Below are 27,587 nucleotides of genomic sequence, written 5' to 3'. Positions count from 1 at the left end.
TGACCCACCTTTACGAAAGCCGAACAGAGCACTAGATAGAATGTTTTGTCTGTCGAGAAAGTTTGATAAGCGAGAAAAAATAATCTTTTCTAAACCTTTGGAAAATACTGGAATGATTGAGATGGGTCTGTAATTTGATACGTCGTTTCTGTTGCCTCCTTTAAAAAGTACAGTTACCCTACTCATTTTCATCATTGCTGGAAACACCCCAAACTGTAAAGCTAGATTAAAGATATGCGTTAAAGCGGGAGTGATGTATTCTAAAACATACTTGATAGGTTTTAATTGGATATCATCAATGTCAAGAGCTTTACTATTTTTAAGGTTCATGATAGTGCTAAATACCTCAAATTCACTAGTGGGATTGAAAAATAAGCTGTTAGAAACGGAAAGAAACGATGACGTATCAGACCGAGTTTGCTGTGGCATGGTTATACTTGCAAAGTACTTATTGAAATGGTTTGCGAGTGCTAAACCTGAAATTTCATTGTTATTATAGATTATCTTGTCTGGTGAGGTAGCTTGCTTTCCGCGGCCAAGAACCTTATTGATAATGCTCCACAAGGTTTCAGGATGTTTACCAGTGGCGTTTGCAAACAGATGCTCATGATAAGCATTCTTAGCGCGTCTAAGTTCCGTATTTAGTTTGTTTCTCTGCTTTTTAAACAGTGTCAGTATTTCAGGCGAGCGTGTTGTAAGAAATCTATGGTACAGTTTATCTTTGTGTTTTATCATTTTAAAAAGTTCCTGTGTAATCCATGGTTTTCTTATTTTTTTGGATTGCTTAATCTTTTTGAAGGGAAAATGTGCGCTGTAGATTTGTGTAAACGCTGACATAAACTTGGAATATGCGACATTCACATCACCTATTTCGTATAGGAAAGACCAGTCATAATTGCAAACTGTGCGTTTGAAAAGATCCATATTTCTATCAGTTATATCTTGTATAGTAAACACATTTGACTCTGAACAACTTTTTCTCACATTGAAACGATATGTCATAAACACAGGACAATGATCACTGACGTCCGACGTTACTGTTCCAGTATGCTCTACGACAGTGTCAATATTCGTGATAAGAATGTCGAGACATGTAGACGAGGACAACGTAACACGAGTTGGTGTGCTAATTAGGTTTACAAATCCCGCGCAGCTAAGTCTATTAGTAAAATCCAGTGTAGCAGCAGTATTTTCAAGAAAATTTATGTTAGTGTCTCCCCCGCAGACAAGTCGAAATTCGTTAGCAGATACATATTCCAGTAAATTATCAAAGAAATTAAGAAAGCCAAAAATATTTCCATTTGGCGGGCGATATACGACCGAAATTATATCGGAGTAATGTTTAAGCGTTAAAATTTCATAGTCGTTTGTTGTTTTACAAAACTCTGATACTTCTTCACAGTTCCATCTCGACGAGACATAGATTGCTACACCCCCTCCTCGCCTATCAGTTCGATTTAAAACGCAATCACCATAGCCATCAAGGTACAGCCGAGCACTGGTGTCATGATACCATGTTTCGGTTAGCATAATGATATCGAACTTGAAAGAAAACAGATTTAAAAAATTACTAATAATATCTTGTTTGTTGACTGCAGATCGAGCATTCAAGTGTAGGACGGAAATGCTAGAATTAGATTGTAATTGTAAACGATGCGGTAAGACGAAATCGTGATATTCCATGGCAATTTTTAGTGAGTGTTCCCAGTCACGTCAGAAACAGCAGACGTAATCCTAGCAAGATCACGTTCTTCCGATATTTGCACAGCATCAGATGTATCACTTTCCCTTGCATATATTTTCCCGTTGCTGGTCCACACAGATTTCCATTTATGCTCATATTTCCTTTTCACTGCCATGCCAAGCAGCCTCTTTAGCGCTGGGCACAAATGTTCATTCAAATAAACGGGGCATGTAGATTCCAATCGTAGGTCTCTGTTTGTGATTCTTGTCTTCTTTGCTTTTTTCAAGGTGGCGTCACGTTTAGCTCTAGATTTAAACTGAACGACAATGTTTCTTTTTTCCGGGTTGCGTGTTGGAACACGGTGACAACACTCAATGTCAGATGAACTGATTGGCTCATGGATTGCAGTGCCTATATCAGTCAAAATAGTAGCAAGGTCCTCATTTTCTTTCTTTACAACGCCCTGTATTTCCAGATTAGCGTTTCGCGAGTACTGCTCCGAATGCGTGAGTCGCTTTTCAAGTTCACCTGCTTTTTTTTCCAGAGCAGCACATTTAGCGCGCAGTTCGTCATTTTCCTTTGCCTGACATGAATTCTTTGAGACCTCAGAATCAAGCTTTTGCCTCATTTCCTTGATTGACTCATGCAAAAATTCAATACTCTTACTCATTTGGCGTTGCTCATTGCGCACCTCCCGGATCTCGTTCCTAAGGTCACGTTCTGATGCATCTTTGAAGGCTTTGAATTCTTGTTTAATTTCTTTGAGCAATTCAGCTCTTATATCTTCCTTCAGCTTTGCAAGTTCCTTAGCCATATCGACAATCCTAACATACAGCAATTGATGCGCGAAACAAGCAAACACACACTCAAACTTGGCAGTGGTGACCACACTGTATGAATATAAATGCAAATGTATATGTACAGTGGACACTAACCTGTAGTAGGAACAAGCAGTAACCTTTAGTTGAGCGCCAAGCAGCGTGGTCACCACTGCCAAGTAAAAGGACGGGTGGCTGGTAGTCTGCTTTTATAGCAAAAGCGGTATCGCAAGATGCCGAGATATGCCCTGGAGCTGATGATAGGCACCACGACTCCTGGTGGTAGCCAGTCCAAAGGCTACGCCTCCCGTGCTTTCGCTGAACACGGCGATGCACGTGACGAAAGACCGCTTCTTTCCAAAACGTCGGAATGCAGCTCCAGCAGAAACGGCGATCTGTAGTAGGAACAAGCAGTAACCTTTAGTTGAGCGCCAAGCAGCGTGGTCACCACTGCCAAGTCAGATATCAGTCAGATATCACCCAGACATAGACATATCACCAAGACATAATTAGCGTGAGTTTTCTTGTCAGAGGAGGGCAAGCGTATATTAGAGCACATTAATACAGTTCCACATACATGGGAACCCATACAGAGCGTGAATATTTCACGCAAGTGCTTAACAGTTGCATTAGAAAAAAGCTTGAAGACAACTTGGAACATAACGTAATGTGGGACTCAGCAGGTTTAAGTTAAGAAGTTTGGCTGTCTGCGGGCTGACGACCCGCCTAAAGGTACCGCGCAACCACTGCGGCTGATATTGCCACTGCGCTATAGGAACAAGACGTCTGAACAATCTTCAAACGATCTCGCCTTCGCATGTTTTCGTGCGTGCACAACCCATCTTGCGTGCATGTCACGAGATATCAGCGGTCGAACTGGAGTGTCACGCTACCGCGAGCTCCACTTGGTTTTAAGAGTTTTGCCACGAGAAGCAACGTTCTCGAAATAGTGCCCCTTGAAATATTCAACTGCGCGTGCTCGGACCCTGCTTTTTCGTAACGCAGCATTTGACTTATTATGGATGTTCTAGAAAGTACAAAAAAAGAAAGAAAAACTGTCCACGTTCAGTTGTCTCTGCCAAATTGACGACAACGTCCACTTTTTGTTCATCATGGGCCTTTTGAGACGCCACCTAGAATCGATCGCCACGAGGTCGCCATCGCGTCGATATTCTTTTGAGCTAACAGAAAGAGAGGGTGGCGGGGGAGTCCGAGTAGGTCGCTCGTGTCTGTTGGCGCCAAACCCTGCAGCGGACCGCGATTGACTCGCCGGGTTTTGGTCCAGCTCGCCTTCTTGTTGTGGGACGGTGTCGCGTGGGAGGCTGCACCAGCCGAACTAGATGTGCTGAGAGAAGCGAGAACCGGAGTTCATGGAGGGCCGGAATTCCAACTTTTTGGCGCCGGGTTATCCGGATAGGGTCGAGAGGGGCGAGAAGAAGCCTGCCACGATTCCCTTGCGCAGTCCGGTTCCGCACAAGGTGAGCGAAAAGAGATTTGATCGACGCGACCTGTTAATTAATGCAAGTGGATGAGTTTAAATGACAAACCTTTTTCTGGGATATGAGAAATATCGGTTTTCAGATTGGCGCATCGGTTTGACCAGCTGTGGTTGTTTCTTTCCCGTTGCCATCGCATAATTCGGCCACCACTGCTGGACATCGAACTCGCCACCTTCCCAACGCATTATATCGCAGGTGGTGTGGCAGTTCTGCAACGCGAAGCATTGTAGTGCGTGAAAACGCCATGAAATTTGTTGAACAGAAAGGCCTTGAGCGGATAAAGCACGACAGCGTAAATTTTCCTGCGTGAAACGCTTTGTGAAGCTATTCATAGACTTCACAATACCTTAAATGTAAATCGCATCAGCGCCAATGCGCCGAATGGCTCTATCCGGGTCAAGGTGCAAAACGAGCCGGCAACAAGTGTACTCACTCACAGGTGGCGCAATATCACTGCTCCAGCTCGTGGAATACGAAAGAAAAAACGGATCATAGTTTTTTGGTAGGTTAGGCTACTTATACAGCGTAATATCTCATGCAGCACAATTTCGCAAGAATTTACGCAATAGAGCCTTGTACTAGCGTTGGTTCAGAACGACGGTACTGGTGCACAGTAGGCACTTTTGAGAGGATATGGGGCAGCCTAACCTGCGGTGGTCCTTGTCAGTGAAACACCAATCTTCCATTAGCTACTAATACATTGCTCGGTGATGCAGTAGGCTCATTTGGCAATGAGCTTTTTGTTATATTTGTATTTGTATTTTGTTTGTGTTTGTAAGTGAGGGTCCAACGCAGTGCTAGAGGAGATGAGAAACGGTATTTTGTAAGATAGGGAGAGTGTCGAACGTGGACGCCATGATTATTGTATTGTATTGATAGCATATGGTGTATCACAACGTTGATTGCTGGCTTATATATATATACTGGAGATCAACACAGAGGGCTGAACGTTCTGCAGACGTTGATTACGTCAAATTCATGTCTTCAGTTTGACGACAAACCGCCGAGAATGACCGCTACATGTGCTGAGGTTCCACATGGAGGCGAGCCATCCGTGTAAACTTGAACGGAAACAATCGAAGGAAAACAAGGACAGGAGCAGAGTAGGTGCACGTATCACAGCAGTAAAAATCCAAGTTCGTTGTTTCACATTGTGCAGGAAAAATACCTGCGAACGCTACATGTAAGTGGCTTAGATCTGTACGAGGTCACGAAAAGTATGCGATCGAAGCCAGGCACAGCGCCAGATTTTCATGCAAAGGTTGTCGCGGTGTTGCTGAGGCACCTAACAGAAGCGCCATTCCATACCAAGTGTCGCAGATGTGTCACTAGACCATCTCATGTTATTGCTTTAAATTATCATTGCTGTTAACTACCTTGCTCAGGGTGCTTTCCCAATGTAACGCGAGTACGGCGCCTTGAACGGGCTTTGGGCGGTATACAAGACACACAAATCACAGCCGTTCCAAAAATATCTGTCCCCTGATCCATGGCTACTCTATCCTGCTGCTCGCTCACTTCTTCCTGTTCTTGCACTTGCGGCCTTCTTCGTTACAGTTGCAATGTTTTACTGCTCAAATGTTCCTTGTTACGCTTCGTGCTATTCAAATCTTGTACAAGTAGCGAAACGTGACTCGGCAAAAAAAAAGCAACATGAACGTCATTACAATGCCTAACTAAATACTACAGGGTAAAACATATTCTCAATTTGTTTAACCAGCTGCAACACCAACCTTTCTATACAGCTGAAAATTCTTATTTTATTTGATAATAAACCCTTGCTTTTGAAGCAAGCTTTCCGAAAGTGACGTTTTTACTTGGACACACTATATGCTTTGTTCGCCGAGTACGATATGTTAGTCCCACCACCTGAGCTCGGAGCCCACGCTTGTAGATTTAGGTGCACGTTAAAGAACCCCAGGTGGTCAAAATTTCCGGAGTCCCCCACTACGGCGTGCCTCATAATCAGAAATTGGTTTTGGCACGTAAAACCCCATATATTATTATTATTGAGCCCACGCTTGGAATTGCCGCCGAAAGTTTGCTCCGAAGAGCCGATTCGTACTTGATTCTTCCCACTGGCCGTAAGCACGCGTGATACTCAAGTTTCATCAGTTATCGCGTCTGACATAGCTGCCATATCAATACTGTGCAAAATTGGCATGTATCAGCAGCCCTACCCCCCCCCCCCCCCCCCATCTCAGGCATCATTTCATTCTAGCAGGAAAAGAATACCAATCGTAGGTGATACTGCGTAGTTTCATTCCTCTTTAGGAACATATAGATGCTGCCTCATACATAAAAAAGAGGTGGTTAGCATTAGCACGCGCTCTGATCAGCCTTTCATTACAATGGTGTGCGGTAACGGTAGCCGCCGTCGTTTTCTTACTCCCTTGCTCGTGATGAATACTTCACGTGTTGAACTACACGTGATGAACTTCGCGGACAAATGCAATGGCGTTCTCATTACTTTTGTGATTGAATGCATAAAACGACGTTTTGTTAAGAAATTCAGTGGAACGCGAATGCATTTCTCCGCGAAGTTCGGGAATTAATACATCTAAACATGTGTTATTCTCAGAATTTGTTCCACGTGGATCCGCATTGCGAAATTACGGGTACTATTTGTAAATTGCAATACGGGTCATAGGGTAATTAGTGAGAAAATTAAATAGTAATTTTTGTTAATTCATCGATTGTGCATTTCAACTTTTTCAAGCAAGTAGTGGCCACCTCTTCGAGTAGACCAGCTCAGGAACTAGAATAGTGCTATCTGCCAAAGGCAACCTTTAAAATAAAATTTGAAAGTGCTCGCTGAAACACCCTGCATATCCGTCGCCTCGTCTTGTCACCATTTCATAAAGTAGCAGTCACAATCTGAAAATAGAGGACGCGAAGTTTTGCTGCTAAATGGCTAGATTACGACATGTATACTTGTCTGAAAGCAACATATCAGCAGGTTCCATATCATGTTTGATAACAAGCGAAAGTGTACACCCTCTCGGCCGAGGCTAGGCGCGACAAGAAAGTCATGTTGCTCAACTTATTGAGGTTAGCAGAGTGTAATGTTTGCAATTGGAGCTCTAAGCTGTCTTGAAGACGACAGAATATTACAAATAGCTTTGCCCTTATTAAGGTTGCTGCGGTCTGCGGGGCTTCACGATAGGCTGTAAGATCACCGCCCCGTACCGCTCTGCAGTGTACGCGGTTTGGTCATGCTCGTCTGCATGTCTTTCTATCTCCCCCTTCCGCTTTCTCTTTTTATCCCCCTTCACCCTTTCTCCCGTGCAGGATAGCCGACTGGAACTTCCTCTGGTTAACCTCCCTGCTTTTCTATGCGTCCTTTTTTTTCTCTCTCTCTCTCCCGCATTGAATCATACAGGATAAAATGCAAATAAATGGTTGACTTAGAGGCTTACAATCGTCTTACAAAAAGTTGTTGCAGTAAATCAAGTATTTTATCAGCTGATCAACAATTGCTTTTGAATTATTATTATTATCGTTATTAATAAAGTTAATAATATTTTTATTTGCCCTTGCCTTGTTCCTTTCTTCAGTCAATCCCGGAGACGGGGGGAGAAGACGTGACGGACTTCCGGAAGCCTGACCATGTCCGGGAATGCAAGGACGTCTTCTCACTCATGGTGTTCTCCGTATTCGCCGTGTACATGGTGAGCCTTCCCATTCTGAATCCCACAATGTCCCATTTCATAAGACCTGCCACCTGTCCCAGTCTACACAGCGATAGCTGTTAGAGAGACAGTTCTTTTGCTGGATGTTGAGAGATAAGACCTGTCCCCAAAAAGTATACTATAATCTAGTTGTGACGAGAATAGACCACGAGTAGAAAATGAAAAAGTCGGTTATCATGGATGCCAGAACTACAAAAAACGAGATTTCTTTAGACAATGAAAAGATCGTTTTCAGTGCGCAATACACGAAAAGGAGGAAGAAAGCTACAGGACAGCGCGCGCGCCACCAAACAAGTTTGTTGCTGAGATGGCGGGAGAACAATTATAGGGGGTGGTACATTAGGGAAAGGTGGGGGAGAAGTAACTACGCAGGCACTTGTACGAGAACACGCATCATCTGATGAGATTTCGACATTCATTACCTAGTAAGTTAATAGATGGCGCGCTAATACATTACTTTGCGCCTGCACGACGAGAAGGAAAGGCTGCATGAATTACACGTGCCATTTTTTCACCGTATTTGCCCGCAACTTGGCAATCGTCAAAACTAAGGGTGCACTTGCACCTACAACAGTGACTTACTTGCCAAGTGGCTGCCTACAGATCCGCGCATGCGACTGGCGTGCTGTCTTTTGCGGTCGTTAATAGAGCTCCCGGTCAGGCCTATGTATCAGCGACCACAAGATAAGGAACTGCGGTACGCCACTGCCAGGCCTGGGAGCTCAATCACAGTTGACGAGCTTGAAACGAGACGCTAGCTTATATCGTCTGGTAAATACAAGCTTGATATTGCCTTTTTCAAGAAACATGTTTATGTGATGCGACACATTGCAAAAGTAAGGTACAGCAGAAATCTCTGCCATGGGTTCATCCTCAAACGTGGTTTGCCTGCTACTTTCTTCTTCCTTCTTTAAATCAGTATGAAGCGATTGGGGTATGCCTCAGATCAGGTTGTTAGGGAAGCCTGCAGCTTTTAGTCTTTCAACTTGGCTTTGAAAGCTGGTTTGATGCTGGTGAAAGCAAGACCTTGACAGCGATGCCCTTATGCGTACTTTTGCTATCCTCCGCTTAACAGCCTTCGAATGTGAGGGACAAAAACGGAGACAGCTTTTTTGAGAGCGAGGGCCATATTGCTAACAAACATGTTTCGGCATGAACAAAAGCTTTAAATCGAAAACCTCAAAAGAACATCTTGTTGGGTGTGTTGGTCACAATTTATCTACCCAAGACTCAAAACCTCAGCTTGTCATTCGCTAGAAGCTGAGCTATTTCACCCCCTTCTTTCCACATCCTCCTGCCATATTTTATTGTACTTATTATCCCGCCATCTAAGCGAAAAACGTGGTCGTTAGTGTCGGCTCTGCCGTGCAGCCTTGTTCCTTCCTTCCACGTTTTGCCCACTGAGAATGATATTTTGTCTAACGTGATGCTTCACCAGCCAGCCGAAGCAGCCTTCCTTTTTAAGAAGCAAGAGCTGCATATTAGAGTAGTAATGTAGTGAAGTAGTAAAACACACAAACACACACACACGCACTCGCACACAGGCACGCACACACGCACATAGGCAGTCAGACACACACATTCATGGTAGCCTCATTTAGGCTGATAATATGATGTTTGGCGATGTCAAATATTCGAACGCTAGAGAAGTGTCTACTTTTCTATGCATTACGCTCTCATTGTTGCCAGCCGCGGTGGTTTAGCGGTTATGGTGTTGCACTGCTAAGCATGAGGTAGGGGGATCAAATACGGGCCGTGGCTGCTGCATTTTCGTGGTGGCGAAGTGCAAGAAAGCCCATGTCCCTGCATTGGGGGCACATTAAGGATCCCTTGTTGGCCAGAATTTATCTTGAGTCCTCCTCTACGGTGCGTCCCATAATCAAATCATGGTTTTGGCACGTAAAAGCACGAAAAAAAAACCGTTCTCATCATTCGGAACCCATTTCCTTTTGTAATGCTCTGTCGCAACGACTTGCTGCAAAGGTAAATTCGTTCACAGGTACGAGCAGTACAAACTAATTTTTTGTTCTTCCATGTTTGCTCGGCCTCAGCATAAGTTGCTCGGCTGCTTAGTTCTTAGTCAACAAGTACGTCAATTTCTTGACGCAGGTGTCCGATAAAACGGAACAGACGGGCAGGCTGTTTTTTTTTTTCGCACGCCGAAATGAATTTGTGCTTCGTAACGTGACATTGCGTCAGCCGCCGTATCAGGCCACCGCAATGACCGTGCTTTCTATCCCTCCAAAGTGCGCCCTCAATCGGTTTCCACACCTCACGTAGCACATGGCAACTTATGACGTGTAACCAGGAACAACAAGCCGGCACTGGCTATATGACGGTTTTAGTTTTGTTTGTGTTAACCTTCAGGAAATTATTTTGCGATCATTGTCACATCTATTGCGAAAACTAGCAGTAATGAAAACAGGAACGTCATCGGCATAGGCAATAAGGCGTAACTTAGTGTAAATATATATAAGTAAACTAAAAGTGACAGAGGGCCTGAGAAGCTATCTTATGCACACCTGACTTTAGGTATTGGGCATCAGACAGAGTATCATTGTGGACTACAATTTCTTTACGATGTTGAAGATATAGTCGTAATAAAGAAATACAAATCCTCCTTATACCGCAGAGAATTTGTTCATCGAGTAAAATACATTAGAGAAGTCACTTTAAATTCTGAGAACGAGAAGCTTGTCTTCAAGTCCATTTGTGGTCAGTTCCTTTTGTTTGAGCAGTGCCAACTCAGTGAATTGTTTTGGTCTGAAACCGAACTGATGATCTCTTAAAACTCAATGCTTGTTTGAGGCATTAGTCACTCGCATGAGGATTTTTTCTAAACCATTAGAAATACAGGTACTGTAGAGATTGGTCAGTAATTGGACAATTCAGAAATGCCCTCTCCTTCATGTACGACAACTTTTTGCGTCTGCTCATGGAAGACGCCACTACTGAGAGAAAGGTTAAATATATGTGGTAAGAATGGAGCTAGCAGGTCAACTACATATTTTAAAGGCGCTTTTTTTTAAAGTCTTTATATGTAGAGCCAGTGACGACCATGGACCCTACTTAGTTGAGGCCACCAATCATGAGCGTTAATGCTAGAACAATCGAATAAATACGTAGCTAAAGCATTCGTATTTGGCTTGACGTACTTCTATGTTGAAGTGGTTGGTGTGTTGTTTATACGTAGACAATTCTGTGGAGTCTTTAGATTGAATCGATTCCGCATATAGATTCGTTCTTGCTTCTATTTTTTTCAATAAGGCACTAGTGATCCATGGTTTCATCGAATTTCGTTTTCGACAGTCTTAATGGAAGCGAGCTTGGATATATGCGTTTTAACTCAAGCATTAGCACATTCTAAGCGTCATCTGCATGACATAATGATAATATATAGGAGAAGTCGGCTGTACATATTTCATTACGAATGTTTTCGAGGGATTTTTAATCACTGCAGCGACAACAAGTCGCCGAGTATTCAGACGCATCAGAAGGGCTGGTATTAGCAATAAAGGCGAATACCGGGAAATGGTCACTGATGTCAGTTGTCAAAGTTCCGGCAACTACAGTATGTTCATCGGCGTTAGTGATAATTAAATCTAAAGTAGACGAAGTGGAACTAATTAAACATTAAGTACAGTGATAACATTCAGAAGAGTGTAAGAATCAAGTAAAAAAGCAAATTCGCTTTGTTGTAGTGACAGGCTTCGCATGTCAATATTCATATCACCAGAAAAGTATAGCACCTCACCATTAATAGATACACAATTGAAAAGAACGTCTAACGATGACACGAAGTTGTGTATATATCCATCTAGAGGGTGGTAGACAGCACAGAAAAAAAAGCTTTTATCGCTCTTAATTGTTCATACCTCGCAATCCGGGAAGGTACTGCGTAGTTGATATTTGTAAAGTTATAAAGCACTATTGGAATGCATTATCTAACCACTCAAACGACAACGGACGAAGAAGGAAACACACAGGACACGCAGGTTTATGTAAAGCACTAATGCTTGCTTCTTTTTGTCCCATATTGGAATAAATTTTTTGCAAAAAAAGCTTATGGGGCTTGGCATTGGCAGCAACACGCATTTTTAACTGAAGCCAGCGCTCTTGGTGGTCTGCGTGAAATACAATTTATGACTGCGGCGCCACCACTGGCGAGGACACGAAACTGGCCCCAGTGTCCAGGGCCTAGTTGTGCCACCTTCGTATTCTTCAACGTCACCACAGCGGGACATCGTGTGAAGGTGTTTTGGCCCCGTTAGTGTCACCATCTTATTCCTCAACATTACTACAGCATGACATCTTGTCAAGACGTTTTTGCGTTGGTGTAGAAGACGACCCCCTCAAGCCCAAACGCCAAACGTCAAACGCCAACGCCAGCTTCGCCATGGGCCATCGTGCTAGCCTCAAGCTACAAGACATACCCCAGAGCATGGACCTTCTGCTTCTGCATGGGTACGCCACTTCTGCTTCAGAGGACCAGTATGATTCTGGCCAAGTAAGCTGCCGAAATGATGGGCGAAGCATCACCTACAGCCATTGCACTGAACAACCCAGTGAAACATTTTTCTTCCGCGGACCTTCGTCCAATGATAGAGGTCGCTCGCTCGAGACTTTCGAATGGCTCTCAAACTTTAACAGCTGGAACGCTAAGGACAAGCTGCACGATGTGCACTTCTACTTGCAAGATCACGTGAGTAACTGGTTCAAGATTTGGGGGCTTACCTTAGCGACGCGTTTCGAAACAGTTTGCTGAGGTCCTTCACAAACGACGTTCGCTAGGGAAAGGCTGAAGTTCTGCTAGAAGCCCGAGTACAGCTACCGAATGAGGGCCTCGCAAGTTTAACGGAAGAGCTGAATTGTCTGTTTTGCCATAGCAGGCGATTGCTTGTTTCCCAGCCTGCCTTTCCTCCAATTATGTGTTGAAATCGCCCATGAATACAGCACACCGAGTTTTAACCTTTCTGATTTCTAATTCACCATCTCTGCAAAGCTCTTCTTTCTCATGACCGGATATTGGAGTGTAGCCTTGTATTACCTTGTATATATAATAACGCGATAGAATTAAGGTCCCCGTCGCGCGCCCAGCATTGGGCGTCGCTTCGAGAGAAAAGATTTCGAACCAGGCATACCCAAAAATGCAGGCATTCCATGTGGCGCAAGGAAATCACTGAACTAACTGAACATATCAAGGTAGAATAGGTAGAATAATTGTAAAGCCCAACTTACGTGCAACCTGCAGACATGATAGCATCAGACTGCAATATGAATATACGAGAAAACATAGTTCCTTTATGCGAAAACAAAAAAAAACCACAAACACTTTTTCAATTGTAGAGCCGCCGTGGCCTCCCAGATTTCCCCGCGCAAACCTCAAAAACCATAAAGCGGCGCACTCGGTTCCTTGCAACATCTCCAGATGGCGCTCGCCCCCACCTCATCGCACCCCATGCAAGAGGCCCCATTTCTACCAGAAAGCTCTACTTTGTGCCCAGCGCTGGGTGCGGAAACTCCCTATGCCTCCCTTGGGACACTCGGTCCCATGCCAATACGCGGCGGCAGTGCCACTTCCACCACTGGCGGTTGCCGGATAATCAAATGGAAATAATTCACGAACAAAACAATGCATCCATGACGTCACTGATGAGGTCAGAAGGCACAGGCTTAGGGTGCGCTGCCTGGAGGAGTAGACTTGCCGCTATTGCCCTCATTTCCCACTTCGCGTGCAAGCGGGCTATGTTCGTATGTCATCTCGGCTGTATTTACGCGGAGATGACTAGAAGAACGCGTGTTTCTTTTATTTACTTTTGCCGGAAGCACGAGGCCGGAACCCGCTCGGCGAGATTGGCCAAATCGCGGAGCTTAACCGGCTGAGTGTGCCGTGTTCACAACGCGCTTTTTTCTGCCGCGTTCAACTTGGAAGGTTTTATTCATTTTTTTAAGTGCTGGGATAGGACTCATACACATTAGTGCGAAGCAATTATAAGGAAAAATATTTATATGGTAAACCGTCGTAAACTACCAATATTCACAGGTAATATATTACATTCATCATTTCATGAAAGCACTCGCCTTGAAATTCCTAACTCGCGGTGACGTAAAGGACTACAGTTCAACTAGTGTCTTATTTTCTTATTTCTTATTTTCTGATAATTCTTTTCTTGTCTTGGTAACAATCTGCCCTTGTTGTTTTTGTTTCCGCTCCTGTAAGAGCCTGTCAAGGCTTGCAGTTTAATTAAATATTAATAAATAATAACAGTCCGCAGATATAGTTGGGGGTAGTACAAAGAAAGTAACTTCCTGGCACCATCAATCGTTCATTTTGTCCGTGTGTTGGGAAATGGATCAACTAAATAAAGCCGGTCGATTTCTCAGTCAGTCAAAAGTCAATTGACACAAGCAAAATTGAACGCTTTTGTTTTTATTCACATATTCCGTATTGGAAAAAGACTGACCTCCACGAAGTGCAAATGTGTCAATCTGCCAAAGCAATTTTCATTCACAACTGAAATTTGCACATAACCAGTGAACGTAGATTTCAGAAGATCCAAACTAATGGGAAAATTAACGATCACAGGCCGGTCACACGGAACTTGACCATCACGTACGTTATGACGGCGACACCGTTTCTGGCTTACAGAAAGAAGGTAATGAACAATACAGGTATTTCACTGAAAGTATGAGAAGCAAGGACTCACGGAAATTTAAGCTGGCTACAGGCATGTGCATGAAGAGGAAGTAGCCTATAAATGCTGTCGTTATTGAACTACATGCCGAATGAGGGAGCATATTTACATAGCGCTTAAGAGCGCATATGACCTGCCTTCGTCATACGTTACGTCATATTAATATATATGGAAAAGCACGGCGAGTATTTTCCTACTATTTTGACACAACAGCAACGCAAGGAACCAACCATACATAGAAAGAAACTTAATAGCACTCTCCATCCCAAGGAAGATTACCAGTTTGTACTTAATTAGCATCAAATACTTTGTATTTTTATTGCTGGTATTATTAAATACAATGTGCCCGGCAAAACAAATACCACTGCGCCTCGTCTATAACGCAGTTGCTCAAACGCTTGCACACACAGAAGCTGAGCCTAAAGCGAGGAAATTGAGCGTATAGTATCATCTACGCTTCCAAATTCAGACAAAATAGAGAGCTTCAACCTTCTTCAGTGCGATATCTTAGTAACGGTACTTCAAAACGCCACAATCAATTACGTGGCTGCATACTTTTGCAGTCGTTGCTCTTGAAGTTTGATAAATTACCACGGCTGTGACTTTCTTTCGTTAATTTAGCCTTGGTTGTATGTGTCAAAAAAAGTAAAAAGTGCACAAAATGCATATCCCAACCAAAACGCGCTCAAGCCCTTCAGTACAAGTATTTCACTAACAGCAGATGGGCTGCTATCATGGCGAATTGGTGGAGCGACACTGCTCCTATGCCAGTCCACTCAGGTTTGCAAAGAACTGGTTTACATATGCAAAATAAAAAATTGGTCAGAAAGTAAAGTGAAATACTTGTGCTTACCTGCTCTCATTAAGAAACCTGAAAACCTTCGCAGAACTGGAATTCCCGGTGTTACAACACCACAGAGCCACGCAACACAAGGGATGCCCCGATTTAGCCAACTTCGTCTAATGCTTGGTTGACCTAGTTTCCTGCGGCTTCCGTTTGTTGCACGCCTGATCAAGCTTCTCTGTCTTATCTGTCTCATCTTCACACTTGGGGCGACAACCGAAGCAGATGATCAAGTGCGATATGACTTGCGATATCGCTGAGCGAGTGACAAGGGTGAGGGGAGGTAAGCTCGATGGAGACAACCACTTCCCGCACTTAGCCCGTTTTGAAATTCACAAAAAGAGCAACAAAGAAACACGTTAGGATGCCCGGCAACTGCTTGGAGCGCGCATGTTCCTTGAAACCGAAACTAGCACTGGCCTTCCTGAGGATGCATAGCGTTCGCCAAGGTCGATTCAAATAGGTCGCGAAGCTTCGGGCGAAAAGCGGTTCAGCACAGATTGTCACCGACATCAGCATGGGGGATTATGGGAGCAGCGATTGAAGCGCGACTATGTTTGGAGGGAACAAACATTGGGAAAGAAAAACGCGTTTTTTATTACAAACGAGACACAGTTGGATTCATTCAACGAAAGTAAAATTGCTAGTCAATTTTATATATTCGTGATGAGTTAAGAAAATACGTCTAATTTTATTATTATTAATAAATACATTTCTTTTCAGCGCCCATCGCTACAGGGGGCATTGACGCCACTATCACTCGCAGTGCAATGCACGTCTTGAAATGGGCAGAAAGGCGCACTCGTATCACCTGTTGAAATACGCCCCCCTCACAATTTGTGCTTTCTTGCTTGTCGAAGTTTATCTGAATTTGGTGACGCGGGTAGTTTCATTGCTTCTTAATCTGTTCAGTCAAAAGTAGTGAGTTACGACGGCCAGAATATTGTGTAGTTGTTTTCGTGCGACTGCGCTGGCCGACGGGCTTGGCATCCGACGATAGGATCAGCACCCTACACCTAAAGCTTTCGTCGGCCTCCAAAGAAAGTATGTTCTGTGCAGGGATGCGATTTCGACAACCGTACGGCTGGCCTTTTCCTGCATCGCTTTCCACGCTGAAAGCTCGAAACTCCCATCAAGTCGAATGGCGGGGCATTTGAATATATAGATCCAAAGGAAGAACAACAAAACAAATTTCGCGCTTTCGAAAACAAGATGACGTCACTTCTGCTTTTAACGGACATAGCGTCACGTTATTTTTTCTTCCGCCGGAAGTGTTCCCACCACATACAGATGGCGCTAAGCCACATGAACCGGCGATGGACCGCCATGTTTTGAACGTATGGGCTCCTATGGAAGCTTCGCTACCAGGTATATTTACCTTGCGTTCGCCGTCAGCCTTTCGCGCTAAACATTGCGGTTACATAAGCTGCAGTTGCCGGGAAGCGTGCGAAGCACTCAGGGACCTTTGAATGCTGCCCCGTTGCACTCTTAAAGGGGAAGTTTAAGCGTTCTTCGCATTTCTTCTATTTAGCTTCATTCCGGCGACTGCTACGCTCTCATTATAGTTACAGAAATCACCAATGTTGCCTGCAATGTCCTGATGACTTAGAAATCCAATGCCATCTTCTCTCTTATCTGGAAGATCGCTGTAGCAGGAAGCGCGGCCGCTAGTTAGCAATGTATAAGCCACACCCGTTTCTCTGACCTGACGAATGTCCCAGGCAATGCTCGATAATTCCTTTACAGAGCTCTGATAACCTAGCCTCACTCGAGAAGGTTCACAAGTCAAATGTTGCGGGTTCAATTTCTAGTGGCGGCCTGTGCCGATCTAGAGATTCTTAGCACCGTCTGCCGCGACGAAGGTCTGACCGCAACATTGGTCAGAAGCTCCTCCGCCGCTGGGGACTGGTGTCCACGGGTCAGTTGCAAGAATTATGAGCGAGGTGCGGCCGAATACTGACCTAGGGAGGCCAATGACTTTCCTGCGGATGAAGTGCTTTTTTGAAGATAAGTGGGGTTTCCTAATTTGGTTCCGCTTGGACTAGTCTAGCCCTACTAGGTCGCGGCACTTTGTTTTTGCCGGAGCAATGCGCCATCCAAGCCTGAAAAATGTACTGGACTGGATGAAGACTCTAACTTACGACCTTCAAGCTATACGCCCAATGTTATACCTCTACGCCATGCCACCACTTCGTCTAAATATAGGGGTGCGAATATTTCTGACTTAAGAAGCGTAAGGAACAAAAAAGAAAGAATCCTGCCGAAAACAGGCAATTCGGACAGGCCTTAGATGTTACGTTCTGGAGTGCATTTCCGGCTGAGATCACAAGATCATTTCCGGCTGAGATCACGCCGAGATCACAAGAACAACGCCTATTTTTTTTTATTTTTGCCGGAAGCATTATGCTGAATAGGGTCAGTTGTCTATTCCCAGTGGAACGCACCGCTTGCATTGCAAAGACAGCCGTGTCAAAAACGCCATTAGCGAATGAATAGAGCGTGGAAAGGCCAAGATGGCAGTGGAAGATAGCGGCTCGCAGCTTCATTCGGCCTCGGCGACGCTCCACGTGCGTTCTTCGATCGTTGTTGTGCCTGGCCGAGAACAACGGACAAGGCCCATCGATCTCCGATAGTCCTAGTTCCAGTGATCACAAGCACGTTGCGACGCCTACGGAGTCCATAGCTGTTATGAGGATGGACGAACTTCACGGCGAATGAAAAACGACCTACTTTCTCTTTCGTTTATTTGAGAAGAGAACTCTATCAAAATTAAAGGAAAAATGTGCGCACGACGCACGCTGCTTTAACATCGAACGAAATTCACGCATTTCCTCTTGGATGCTCAGCCCCAATGACTGAAATTGTTGACACAATTGCGAATACTTAGGAAGATGAAATATAACGTTCAATTTTGCCGGAGTAAAATGTTTCTTTTTTTGTTTTATGGTGTTACGGTAATGGCAATCTTGAGCCGAGTTATTTCTTTGAATATTTACCACGAAATCAGTCTGAATAAAAGAACAACTTCTTGTAGTGTTAGAAAAAAAAAGCTCTTCCACATACCCCGCACCGCAACAATAATGCCAGATTAAAAAAAGTATTTTGCCTGAAAATCGCGACATTCGTTTATTTAACCGCTGGCTGTGCTCAACTAACGTAGCTTCACAGCTCCTTTTACAAAAAAGTACACTGCTTCTCTCCCTGTTTTTCAGAGCAACCAGCTTGCTAGAGGAGACCTAGAATAAATCTAGAGGGTAAATATTTCTTCTTGCACAGTGTCTTTTGAGCTTCTGACAAACTGTACACATTGGCTGTACTGTTTGTACAGCTCACTATGGAGATATGCTCTTACAGTATAGCACGTTGACGATTCACTGCAGTAGGCAAGTGCTAATTGTTCCGCGGCGCGATGTTGTAGTGTAGTGGACCCAGCGAGCCGGAGTGAGAGCCTGAACATTGACATTTTGTGTTCCCGCCGGACCACCTTCTGCGTTATTACATTATTTCACATACGACTTGAAGGAAACAAGCCGAAACTTGTTCGTAGAAAAGCTGTTGTAGTACGCTGTTGAGGATGTTCTATGGGTTGAAGTTTGTTTTTCAAGGATTTATGCTTACCGAATCCCACTAAAGACAGACGCACGCAAAAAAATTAAATTTTCACTAACGAACTATCGACTGAGAAGAGGATTTCCTTGGGCGCTGTTGGTTGACGCTGGGCTCACAACGAAATTACGGCGCATGAAATTAGGGCTCCCAACTAAATTAGAGCGCATGACCTAGAGAGAGAGAGAGAGAGATAGCAAAGAGAGGAAAGGCAGGGAGGTCAACCAGACGAGCGTCCGGTTTGCTACCCTACACTGGGGAAAGGGAAAGGGAGAACAGAAACAGGAAAGTGGGATAGAGGGAACACTGTCTGTGCACGTAGCAAAGCGCCTAGAAATCAGTCATTGAAATGGTGCAAGAAGCGTAGGCGTGAGGGCTTTCATGGCTGCGGAAATCGTTACAATAGTTTATTAGACGTCCTACTGCGCGCCTACCCCTATGTTTCCGTGAATGCGAAGTCGCAACGCACGTGACAGAAAAAAAACAACAACAAAGACACAAGCCGCGTTTACATGAATGCGACAGTGTCGCATCGCATCGCATTTCTAGCGCATCACATTCATGTAAACAGCAGTAATGCGCTAGGAAGGCGCATCGCATTAATGCGCCAGGCGAGGGTAGATTTACGGGCGCGAGTCGACTCTCGCGGGGCATGTAAACGTAGGATCGTCGCATTAGGAATGATGGGAAGGAATTACCAACCAACATGGCGGCGGTCCCGGCTGCCCGCTTCGAATTGAATTTGGCGTTGCTTTTGTAAAATGCACTTCGTTCGCAGCAAATGAATGTGTAAATGGCTTTCGCTTAGTCTCAGGCCGCTTCGACGACAGGGTATTATGGATAACCTTGTGGTGTTTTCGAGATCGCTTCTCGTTTCGAACGAGGCGAAGCCTAATGAAAGAAACATTCGAGATGTCAGCGCTACCTATCGATATAGTCGGAAAATAGCCGCAACGACGACTAATGGCCTCCGAGATCCGAAGATCTCGCTGGCCAGCTAAAGCTGCAAAAAACGTGCGCTGCTTCGCGTCCGCTACACTATAGCGTATAGCGTACGCTATAAGTTGCGTACGCTAAACTAAAACTGTCTATTTCTCGGCACTCAACCACCAACGTGCACTCGGCCCACAACCGGAAACCAGTTGCACCGGAAGTCGGTTGCACTTCACTTATACGACACCATGTGGCGCTACGTTTTTGAGAGAGTTAAGGCGCTACATGTAAAGGGCGTCGCATCACCTTTCCCAAATGCGCTTGGAAATGCGATGCGCCACTGTCACATTCATGTAAACGGGGCTACAGACATATAGCTATTCGATTCAATTACTGCGCTAAGCCGCTCCCCTGCAATGTCACCATCCACACGACAAGTGACCATTCTGATCACACAAGGCTGATATTTTATACGTCTTTTTCGACGATACGGATTATTTAAAAGAAAAAAAAAACAGCGTTCTTAAATTAGACAAAGTGGCATTGTAGAGGAGCAGCAAGTCCAGGCGAATGTGCTTTGCCGCCAATAAATTGTTTAAGGAGAAAATGTAAAGAAAGTTATATAGCTTTCTATTAGAACCTTTCGGGGCAGCTGCGCATAAGGCGAATTTGGAGAGAGTCATATTCTAAGCCTGCCAATTACCAAAAACAAAATCTTGTAGTAACACGCAATCAACATATTGACCACCAAATTTTAAAGCTCTTTCCAGAAAATTTTGAAACCAGGTGCGCCAGGAGCACAGCAAAGGCAGCTCCTCTATCACGTCAGACGGAAAGCCCCTCCGCAGCCCCCCCCCCCCCCCCCCGGCAAAAGAAGTAAAAAAAATAAGAAAGGGCGTGATGAAGTACGAAAATAAACGGCGTAGCGCACACTGATACGTCACGTATCAGTGTGTGCTACGCTGTTAATTTTCGTACTTCGTCACGCCCTTTCTTTTTTTTTTCTTGCCTGCTCTTGCCTGCTCCTGCCAGCTTGCCAGCTCCTGCCGCGATGTGTGATAATCCAAACTTCGTGAGGCACGTCGTCACGTGTGCATTAGCGTCTGGTGTGGTAGCAGGGCTGCGTTTCCTGAGTGGCCTGCACTCGGTTTCGATGTTGCCTGAGCTCTATCCAGAAACTAAGACCATTGACATTCAATGACGAATGTCTCAAATTTGATTTCACTTGCCAGTTTTAGAAATCGGAGTGCATTCGAATGTGACTGGAGCCGGATTTGCCGTGCCGCGAAGGTTTTCATTAAAGAGTTGTTCAACATTATTTTTTCTTTTCTTGTCAGTTCTGCAATGCGGTATTGGATTGTTGCAGGCGTGCATTTCTTCGCTGCAACCCATAGTCAAATGAGATTTGAATAGCATGCATGACTGTCAATTAGGTAAATTCGGGCGTATAAGAATTTTGCCCAAACTGATCTGTTGATTAAGAATCAAGCAACGTAGTGACACATCGCACTTCGACCACCGAAATGCGTCATGCTTGATGGTTGTACTGTATTCTGGCTCCTCTCTCATGCTTCCCTCTTATAGGGCGCCGCATTAGTTGCGCCGCCTATCCCCGCGGCACCGAGGCAGCCCATGCCCCTGGACACGCAGCGACATCCAAGGGCACAGCCACAGGGCACGCGTGTGTCCTCCGAGACGCGTGGCACGCCGGTGCGCGCGAACGATGAGGATCGCTCCACCATTTTCCACGCGAATTAGTTGCGCAGCTCTAAAGCGCGTATGCTTGAGGAAACAGCCGTCACGCGGTGTTGGAGCGGGGATGACTGCCTGAAAGAAGAGGACGATACGCGCCATTTTTAACCTGTCGTTGTTTACTCTCATATGTAATCCATCCAATATGTAATTCATATTCACAGTTTATGAGAGTAATTGGGACCAGAGTGCGCAACATGGTTCAACAGGGTAAGAAATGCAACAGACTTGCGTGACTTTGCAGAAGCACTGCATAATTTCGAATGAAGCTGTTTATTTCGAGCAGTTTCATAAATAATATCCGTTACCTATAATAAAACTGTGCAATGTAATACGTTGTACACACATTAGCTTTTCGAGCACTTGCTTAATGAGTTTTGAGGGAAGGTCGTATCCCAGTCGCACACCTGTGCCTTCGCTAGTGCATGAACCACAACCCGGTTCGTGATGCTGGTGAGTCGCTGCGTCGTTCGGTCCGTAAATCACACACACACAAAAAAGAGCAGTTGTACTGGCATTCGTTTCATTTGGAAGACGAGATGCGGCGACAAACGTGAGTGCAGGCAATGTGCGGTGACAAATGGCAGCCGTCAGACGTTGACAGAATACGTGGAGGTACTTCATCTTCGCCTCGGGTCGGCCCGGCATTGCACTACCTTCGGGACCGGCCCTCGTATTGGGAGTGCTTAACTCCGTCTTCATCTCCGTCGTGGGTCGGCCCGGCATTGCACTATCTTAATGATCGGCCCACGTATGAAAAATTGTTGGTCTACGCGCGGATACGATCCGCCAGATCCTAGCCATAGGCAGCTGCGCGTAATAAAAATAATTTGATGCCCTTATGCCACCTTTACTTTTATACACCAAATATTCTAGAGTGAAGTAAAATATTTTGAAGCATTTCTTCTTTTTTGCGAGATTAGAAAAAAGCAAGGAGTGTCTCTTCACCGGCTGACGCTTGGTTACTTGTAAGACCTAATATAGAGCACGGGAAGCAGGGGGGGGGGGGTGGGGGGTAGGTGGTATATATCTTTTTTTTTTACAGCGAAGCTGTGTATGAGGAGTCGATTAGTCTGTCCGTCTGTCGCCTGTACAACGAATACCCCTCCCGCGCAAGCCCATGCGGATGCGCGAAAAATTAGAGAGGCGCGGGATTGGCTGTGCCAGTAGTGACGTCATTGTACTCCGTCGCAGCCGAGCGCGCGCGCAGGAATTTCTCTCCGTCTCCGAAATGGGTAGGCCACGCGTTATACGTACTCCTTAGGAGCAGGCAGCTTTCGATCAGCAGCGCCGGGTGCGAAACCGGGAATGAGCTCGTCTACGCCATGCCGATGCAGTGGCCCAGGCACAAGAACAGGCTCGTGCAGCCGAGCACAAGCTGCAACTGCGTGCCGAGGATCCGGCAGCTTACCAAGCCGTCGTTGAACACCGGTGCTGCGCGTTTCTGCTTTGCTGGTTAACCATCTGTACGGAGTGCCAGGGCGGTGATCTTATTTTAAGTGGGCCGATCCCGTTGGTATTGCAGCCTATTTCGACGTTTTCATTTGGTGATACCGGCGTTAGTGCAGTCTAAAATTATGTGCCAATTGGAGGACTGAGTATGTGCAATGGATGTGTGCACTGGGGCTGCTGGGTATGTGCGCCTAGCCCCAGTGGATATGGGCCACTGCTTAACTGTCAATTTTTGCCATTAGAAGCCACATGTCACACTTATTACAAAAATTACAATATTCATACAAGCGTTCTCAACAACTCGTAAATGCTTCGCATTAGGCAGACGTAAACTACATTTGGCGCTGCTTTCTTACATCACATACTTCGCGCGAACTTCGTGATTCATGTTGCTCTATAAATGAGAAAATATCCAATATTTGATAAGACATTGGGCACTTGATTTTTTTAACATAATTATTATATTGATTTGGAAATCGCACTATTCCGATACCCCCTTACCAAATGAAAGTGTGTGTATGCACGACTGTCACTCATACTGCAATAAAAACCTTTCATGTTGCTTTTGACAACTCTAACATATTGTTCAAGTACGACAGCGGAAGGTATGGTTGGTCTCGTACGTGAAGGCACATGCTGCACGAAGTAAGTGCCCCTTGCTATGCAGGCTAAATGTGATTTTCTCACTTGCCAGAGGAAGCGGGGGTAATGGCGAAAGCGAAGAAGCCATGCAACCAAACTTGGCCACAGGTGGAGACTAAGAAGCAAACCGCAGGGAAGTCGCCCTAGGTACCCTCTCCGTCACACCAAAAAATAAACATAATCATACAGTGAAGGCCAGTTTATCACAACTAGACGTCTGCGTTTACGGTACGCAGCAGTGATTCTTGCTGACTTAAACAATGTGGCATGCTCGTCAAGAGCTAGTATGCACGCCTTTGGACGTCGAACTCGCGAGGGCAAGTCGACATTTAGGAGAAATGAGGACTTAAATGTACAACGCTTGACCGCCGATGATGGTGACAGGTCTGCGTCGCAACGCAGGTGTGCGTCGCGATAGCTGCTGCTTCTCGCCGGGACTACGTGGGTCTGCTGTATCATGCGGACAGCTACGGAAACCTGTGTGGCCTGGACAACTGGAACCGAAAGCTTCTCGGCGTGCCGCTATCTGGCCAGGACATGCGTGGAAGGACGTAAGTGAACCCCTGCTAAACGAACCCAAGCTGGGGCCCTACCACTAAATTTGCTACCAGGTTGCGTTCGTTAACTTTCTTTTTACTTTTTATGGTGTTGCCCGATGAAGCGTGTATACAACCGCAAGCTAGTGTTATTGTCGTTTCAGCGTTTCCTTCAGGGAGATGTAAAAATGCAAAAATGTGTGCGTATGCTTCTCAACATTTAAAGATATGTTGGGAGCTCGGTTTAATGGAGACAAGGAACACACGCTCTGGCAGCTGGAGAACGGAGAGTTGACAGGCTTTATTCAAAAGTAAACGGAGCTTTTCCGACTGGCAGTGGTGGCGCACCAGTCGGGCAGCCGCTTCGGTTCGAGAAAGGGCCAATGACCCCCATGGTGAATCAAATGGGATTTCCGAAGCAATAAGCTGACACCCACTGTGGGGACAACGAAGTGACGGACGAGCGCTACAAGGGATTTCCCCCCACCGAGAATGCACGAGGCGTAGATCTGAATTGCAGAAGGAATGAAGAGTTAATGTTCAAGATAGGCTGGTTTCATGTGGTCGCACGACACTGTCTCTGCTTTGCTGCGAATGTCAATCTTCTAGGTTTTCTCCGAACGTGAAACCACACGAAAGGGCCCTTCATAGGAAGGAGTCAATGGTGGCTTGATAGAGTCGTGTCGCAGGAAGACGTGCGTGGTTGTGTCCATTGTCGCGAACGTAAACACGGTATGCCCGCAGGCTAGACGCGCAGGTTTTTAGTCCAAGCTGGCCCAGCCAGGAATGTTGCCTAAGTGCTGCGCGGTAGATGGCGGAGTGCCTTGTTGGGTGTCGAAAAATTGGCCTGGAATGCGGATTGATGAGCCATAGAGCTTCTTGGCTGCGCTACTCCGAGGTAATCGTTGACTGTTCTTCGCAGCCCCAGCAGTACTAGGGGTAGCCTTTCCACCCAGTGCTGTCTGTCGAGCATGGCGGTCTATGACACCTCCAGTTCTCGCTGGAGACGCTCGACCATGATATTGTTCTGTGGGTGGGAAGCCGTGGTGTTGTGCAGGTGCGTGCCGAGCACTCTGGCCAGGGCAGAAAAAAGCGAGCTAATTGCCAGCCTCGATCAGTAGCTATGCGCAAAGGGAAACCGTACCGCGACACCCACGCAGCAACAAATGCTTCCGCCACTGTTACGGCAGTGATGTGTTGTAGATGAGTACTTAAGTCCAAGCTGGCCCAGCCAGCTGGACTTAAGTACTGGTGGACACACCTGACGAGGTACCTGAAACCTTGACAGGGAGGAAGAGGTACCACCATGTCTAAATGCACCTGATCGAAACGGCCCTGCGGTGGTCCAAACGGCTGCACTGCTGAACGCGCGTGCCGGGTAACTTTCACAGCTTGACAGGCTTGGCAGCTTCTTGCCGAGCTTCGAACATCTTTGTTGATGGCCAGACGAAAAGGTTTGTGATAAGCACCTGCGTCGCTCTGACGCCGGGATGGCTTCGCCCATGTAGTGAATCGAATATTGGCCGCCGAAACTGATGGGCCACGAACAGACGAGAACGTGCATGCAATGTGTCGCACGTGACCAATGTTGTTGTGTAGCGAAGCGGCACTTCGGAAAGCTGGAGCAACAAGCCTTTTCCCCGCAATTTGCGCCGCTCGGCGACGTTTAGCGGGGCAGAGGAATTAGCTTCGAAATCTACAGGTCCAGCAGGCACAGCGTCGATTTACGACAATGCGTCAGCTGCCTGAATTTCGGCCCCAAAGACATGGCCGATGTCTGGAGAAAATTCAGAGATAAAGGAAAGCTGCCGAAGCTCAAGTTATGAGTACGAGGAACTGTTCTTGAAAACGAAGGTGAACGGCTTGTGGTCGGTCAGTGTAAAGCTATAGCCTTCAACAAAGAACGACATAAATTCTTGACAGCGCAACAGATGGCCAACATTTACCTCCCGAAGGTGCCGTAGCGAGTTTCTGTAGGGCTGAAGCGCTGTGAGAAGAAGCCCAGTGGCCTGCAGTCTGTGCCATCGTGCGGATGCAGTACTGCACCCACTGCCGTGGTCGACGCGTCTACCATAACGCACGTTGGCGTGTCGGCCAACGTATGAATCAGCAACACTGTGGTTGCCAACCGCGTTTTGGCTTCCCGGAAGGAGTGTTGGTGCTCCGAGGACAAGGGCTAGGTAGACCTTTTTTACGAGTCGCGATGCAGCAGATCGGTATGTGGCTGAAGAACTTGCGCACAGGATGGTATAAGCGCCTGTGAAACTTTTGGAAGGAGGTTGGAGAGGGTAAGTGCTAGATTGCCCCACCCGTGATTCCAGCGGCTTGATGCCTTTGGGTCAAATGAAATGACCGAGAAAATCGAGGGCTTCAACTTCCAAAATGCATTTTTGGGCCTTTAGGACCAGGTGGTGTTTATCCCGTCACTCATTTAGAAGGCGAAAGCATTCTTTGTGCTCTTTGTTTGTGTGACTTGCAGCAAGAATGTCATCGAGGTGGCCAAAATTTAACGGGAGTCCACGCATAACTTCGTCCATGAACCTTCGAAAAGATTACGCCGCATTTTTTAAACTATAGGTCATACGGACAAACTCAAATAGGTCCTATGGTGACTGCTGTCATCGGGATATCGCTGGGTTAAACAGATATTTCGTAGTACGCGCTCATCAAATCCATCTTTCTGTATATTTTCGTTGCTGTGAGACGAGCGCCGAAGTCATGCATGTGGGGAAGGGGATATTGATCCGGAGTAGTGACGGCATTCAAAGCACGGTAATCACCACGAGGCCGCCAGTCACTACTGTACTGCTTTGGAACGAGATGTAGAGGTGAAGACCCATTGCTGGAGGAAGGGTGAATAACGCCGAGCTCAGTCACGTGTTCGAACTCATGGCGGGTGACTTCCAACCTTCGTCCAGCGACCCTCCGTGGCCGGGCGGTGACAGGTCGAATGGTCGTGGTGATATTGTGCGTCACCTTGTGCTTCAAGGATTGCGCATTGTTTCGGGGCTAGTGAGTTGCGGGTGCTGAGCAAGTATCTTGTCGTACGTTGAGATCGGCATATGAGACACTTCATAATGCCTGCGCTTATTTACTCACATATTTGCATATGTTATTCAGTTTTGATTAGTTCTTCTGTTCGTTACTTCCTGTTCTTGCAAACTCCCTGTATTTGCATGCATTGTTTACTTGAATTTCGCAATTGATTCTGTTTGCTTGTATTGTATGCCTGCATTTCATAATTGCTTCTGTTAATCTATATTTATGCATATTTTAACAAGAGGTCCTATCGGGTCAAATGACTATGGGACCTCTTTCTGTATACCTTTCTCCATAAGTAACCCCCCCCCCCCCCCCCCTTCAAGTAATGTTCAATAAACTCAAACTCAAACGTAGGGATGCCCGGTGAGGTGAGGATGGACTGCAGGCCAAGT

General features: G+C 45.8%; 1 protein-coding gene across 1 annotated transcript in view; it reads left to right on the top strand.

Annotated features, from left to right (window-relative positions):
* Window positions 1–3,872: 3,872 nt before the first annotated feature.
* LOC139047052 (choline transporter-like protein 1) overlaps window positions 3,873–27,587 on the top strand; it is an 86,071-nt gene continuing 62,356 nt past the window's right edge. The window contains exons 1-3 of the mRNA XM_070521003.1: window positions 3,873–3,980; window positions 7,559–7,672; window positions 24,020–24,168. Of these exons, the coding sequence (XP_070377104.1) occupies window positions 3,873–3,980; window positions 7,559–7,672; window positions 24,020–24,168 (371 nt within the window). The remainder of the gene's footprint in view (window positions 3,981–7,558; window positions 7,673–24,019; window positions 24,169–27,587) is intronic.

Source organism: Dermacentor albipictus, chromosome 6 (genome assembly GCF_038994185.2).
Source record: "Dermacentor albipictus isolate Rhodes 1998 colony chromosome 6, USDA_Dalb.pri_finalv2, whole genome shotgun sequence".
Classification (NCBI taxonomy): Eukaryota; Metazoa; Arthropoda; class Arachnida; order Ixodida; family Ixodidae; genus Dermacentor; species Dermacentor albipictus.
Note: the sequence above shows the minus strand (reverse complement) of the source record. Positions and strands in the feature narration are given on the sequence as shown.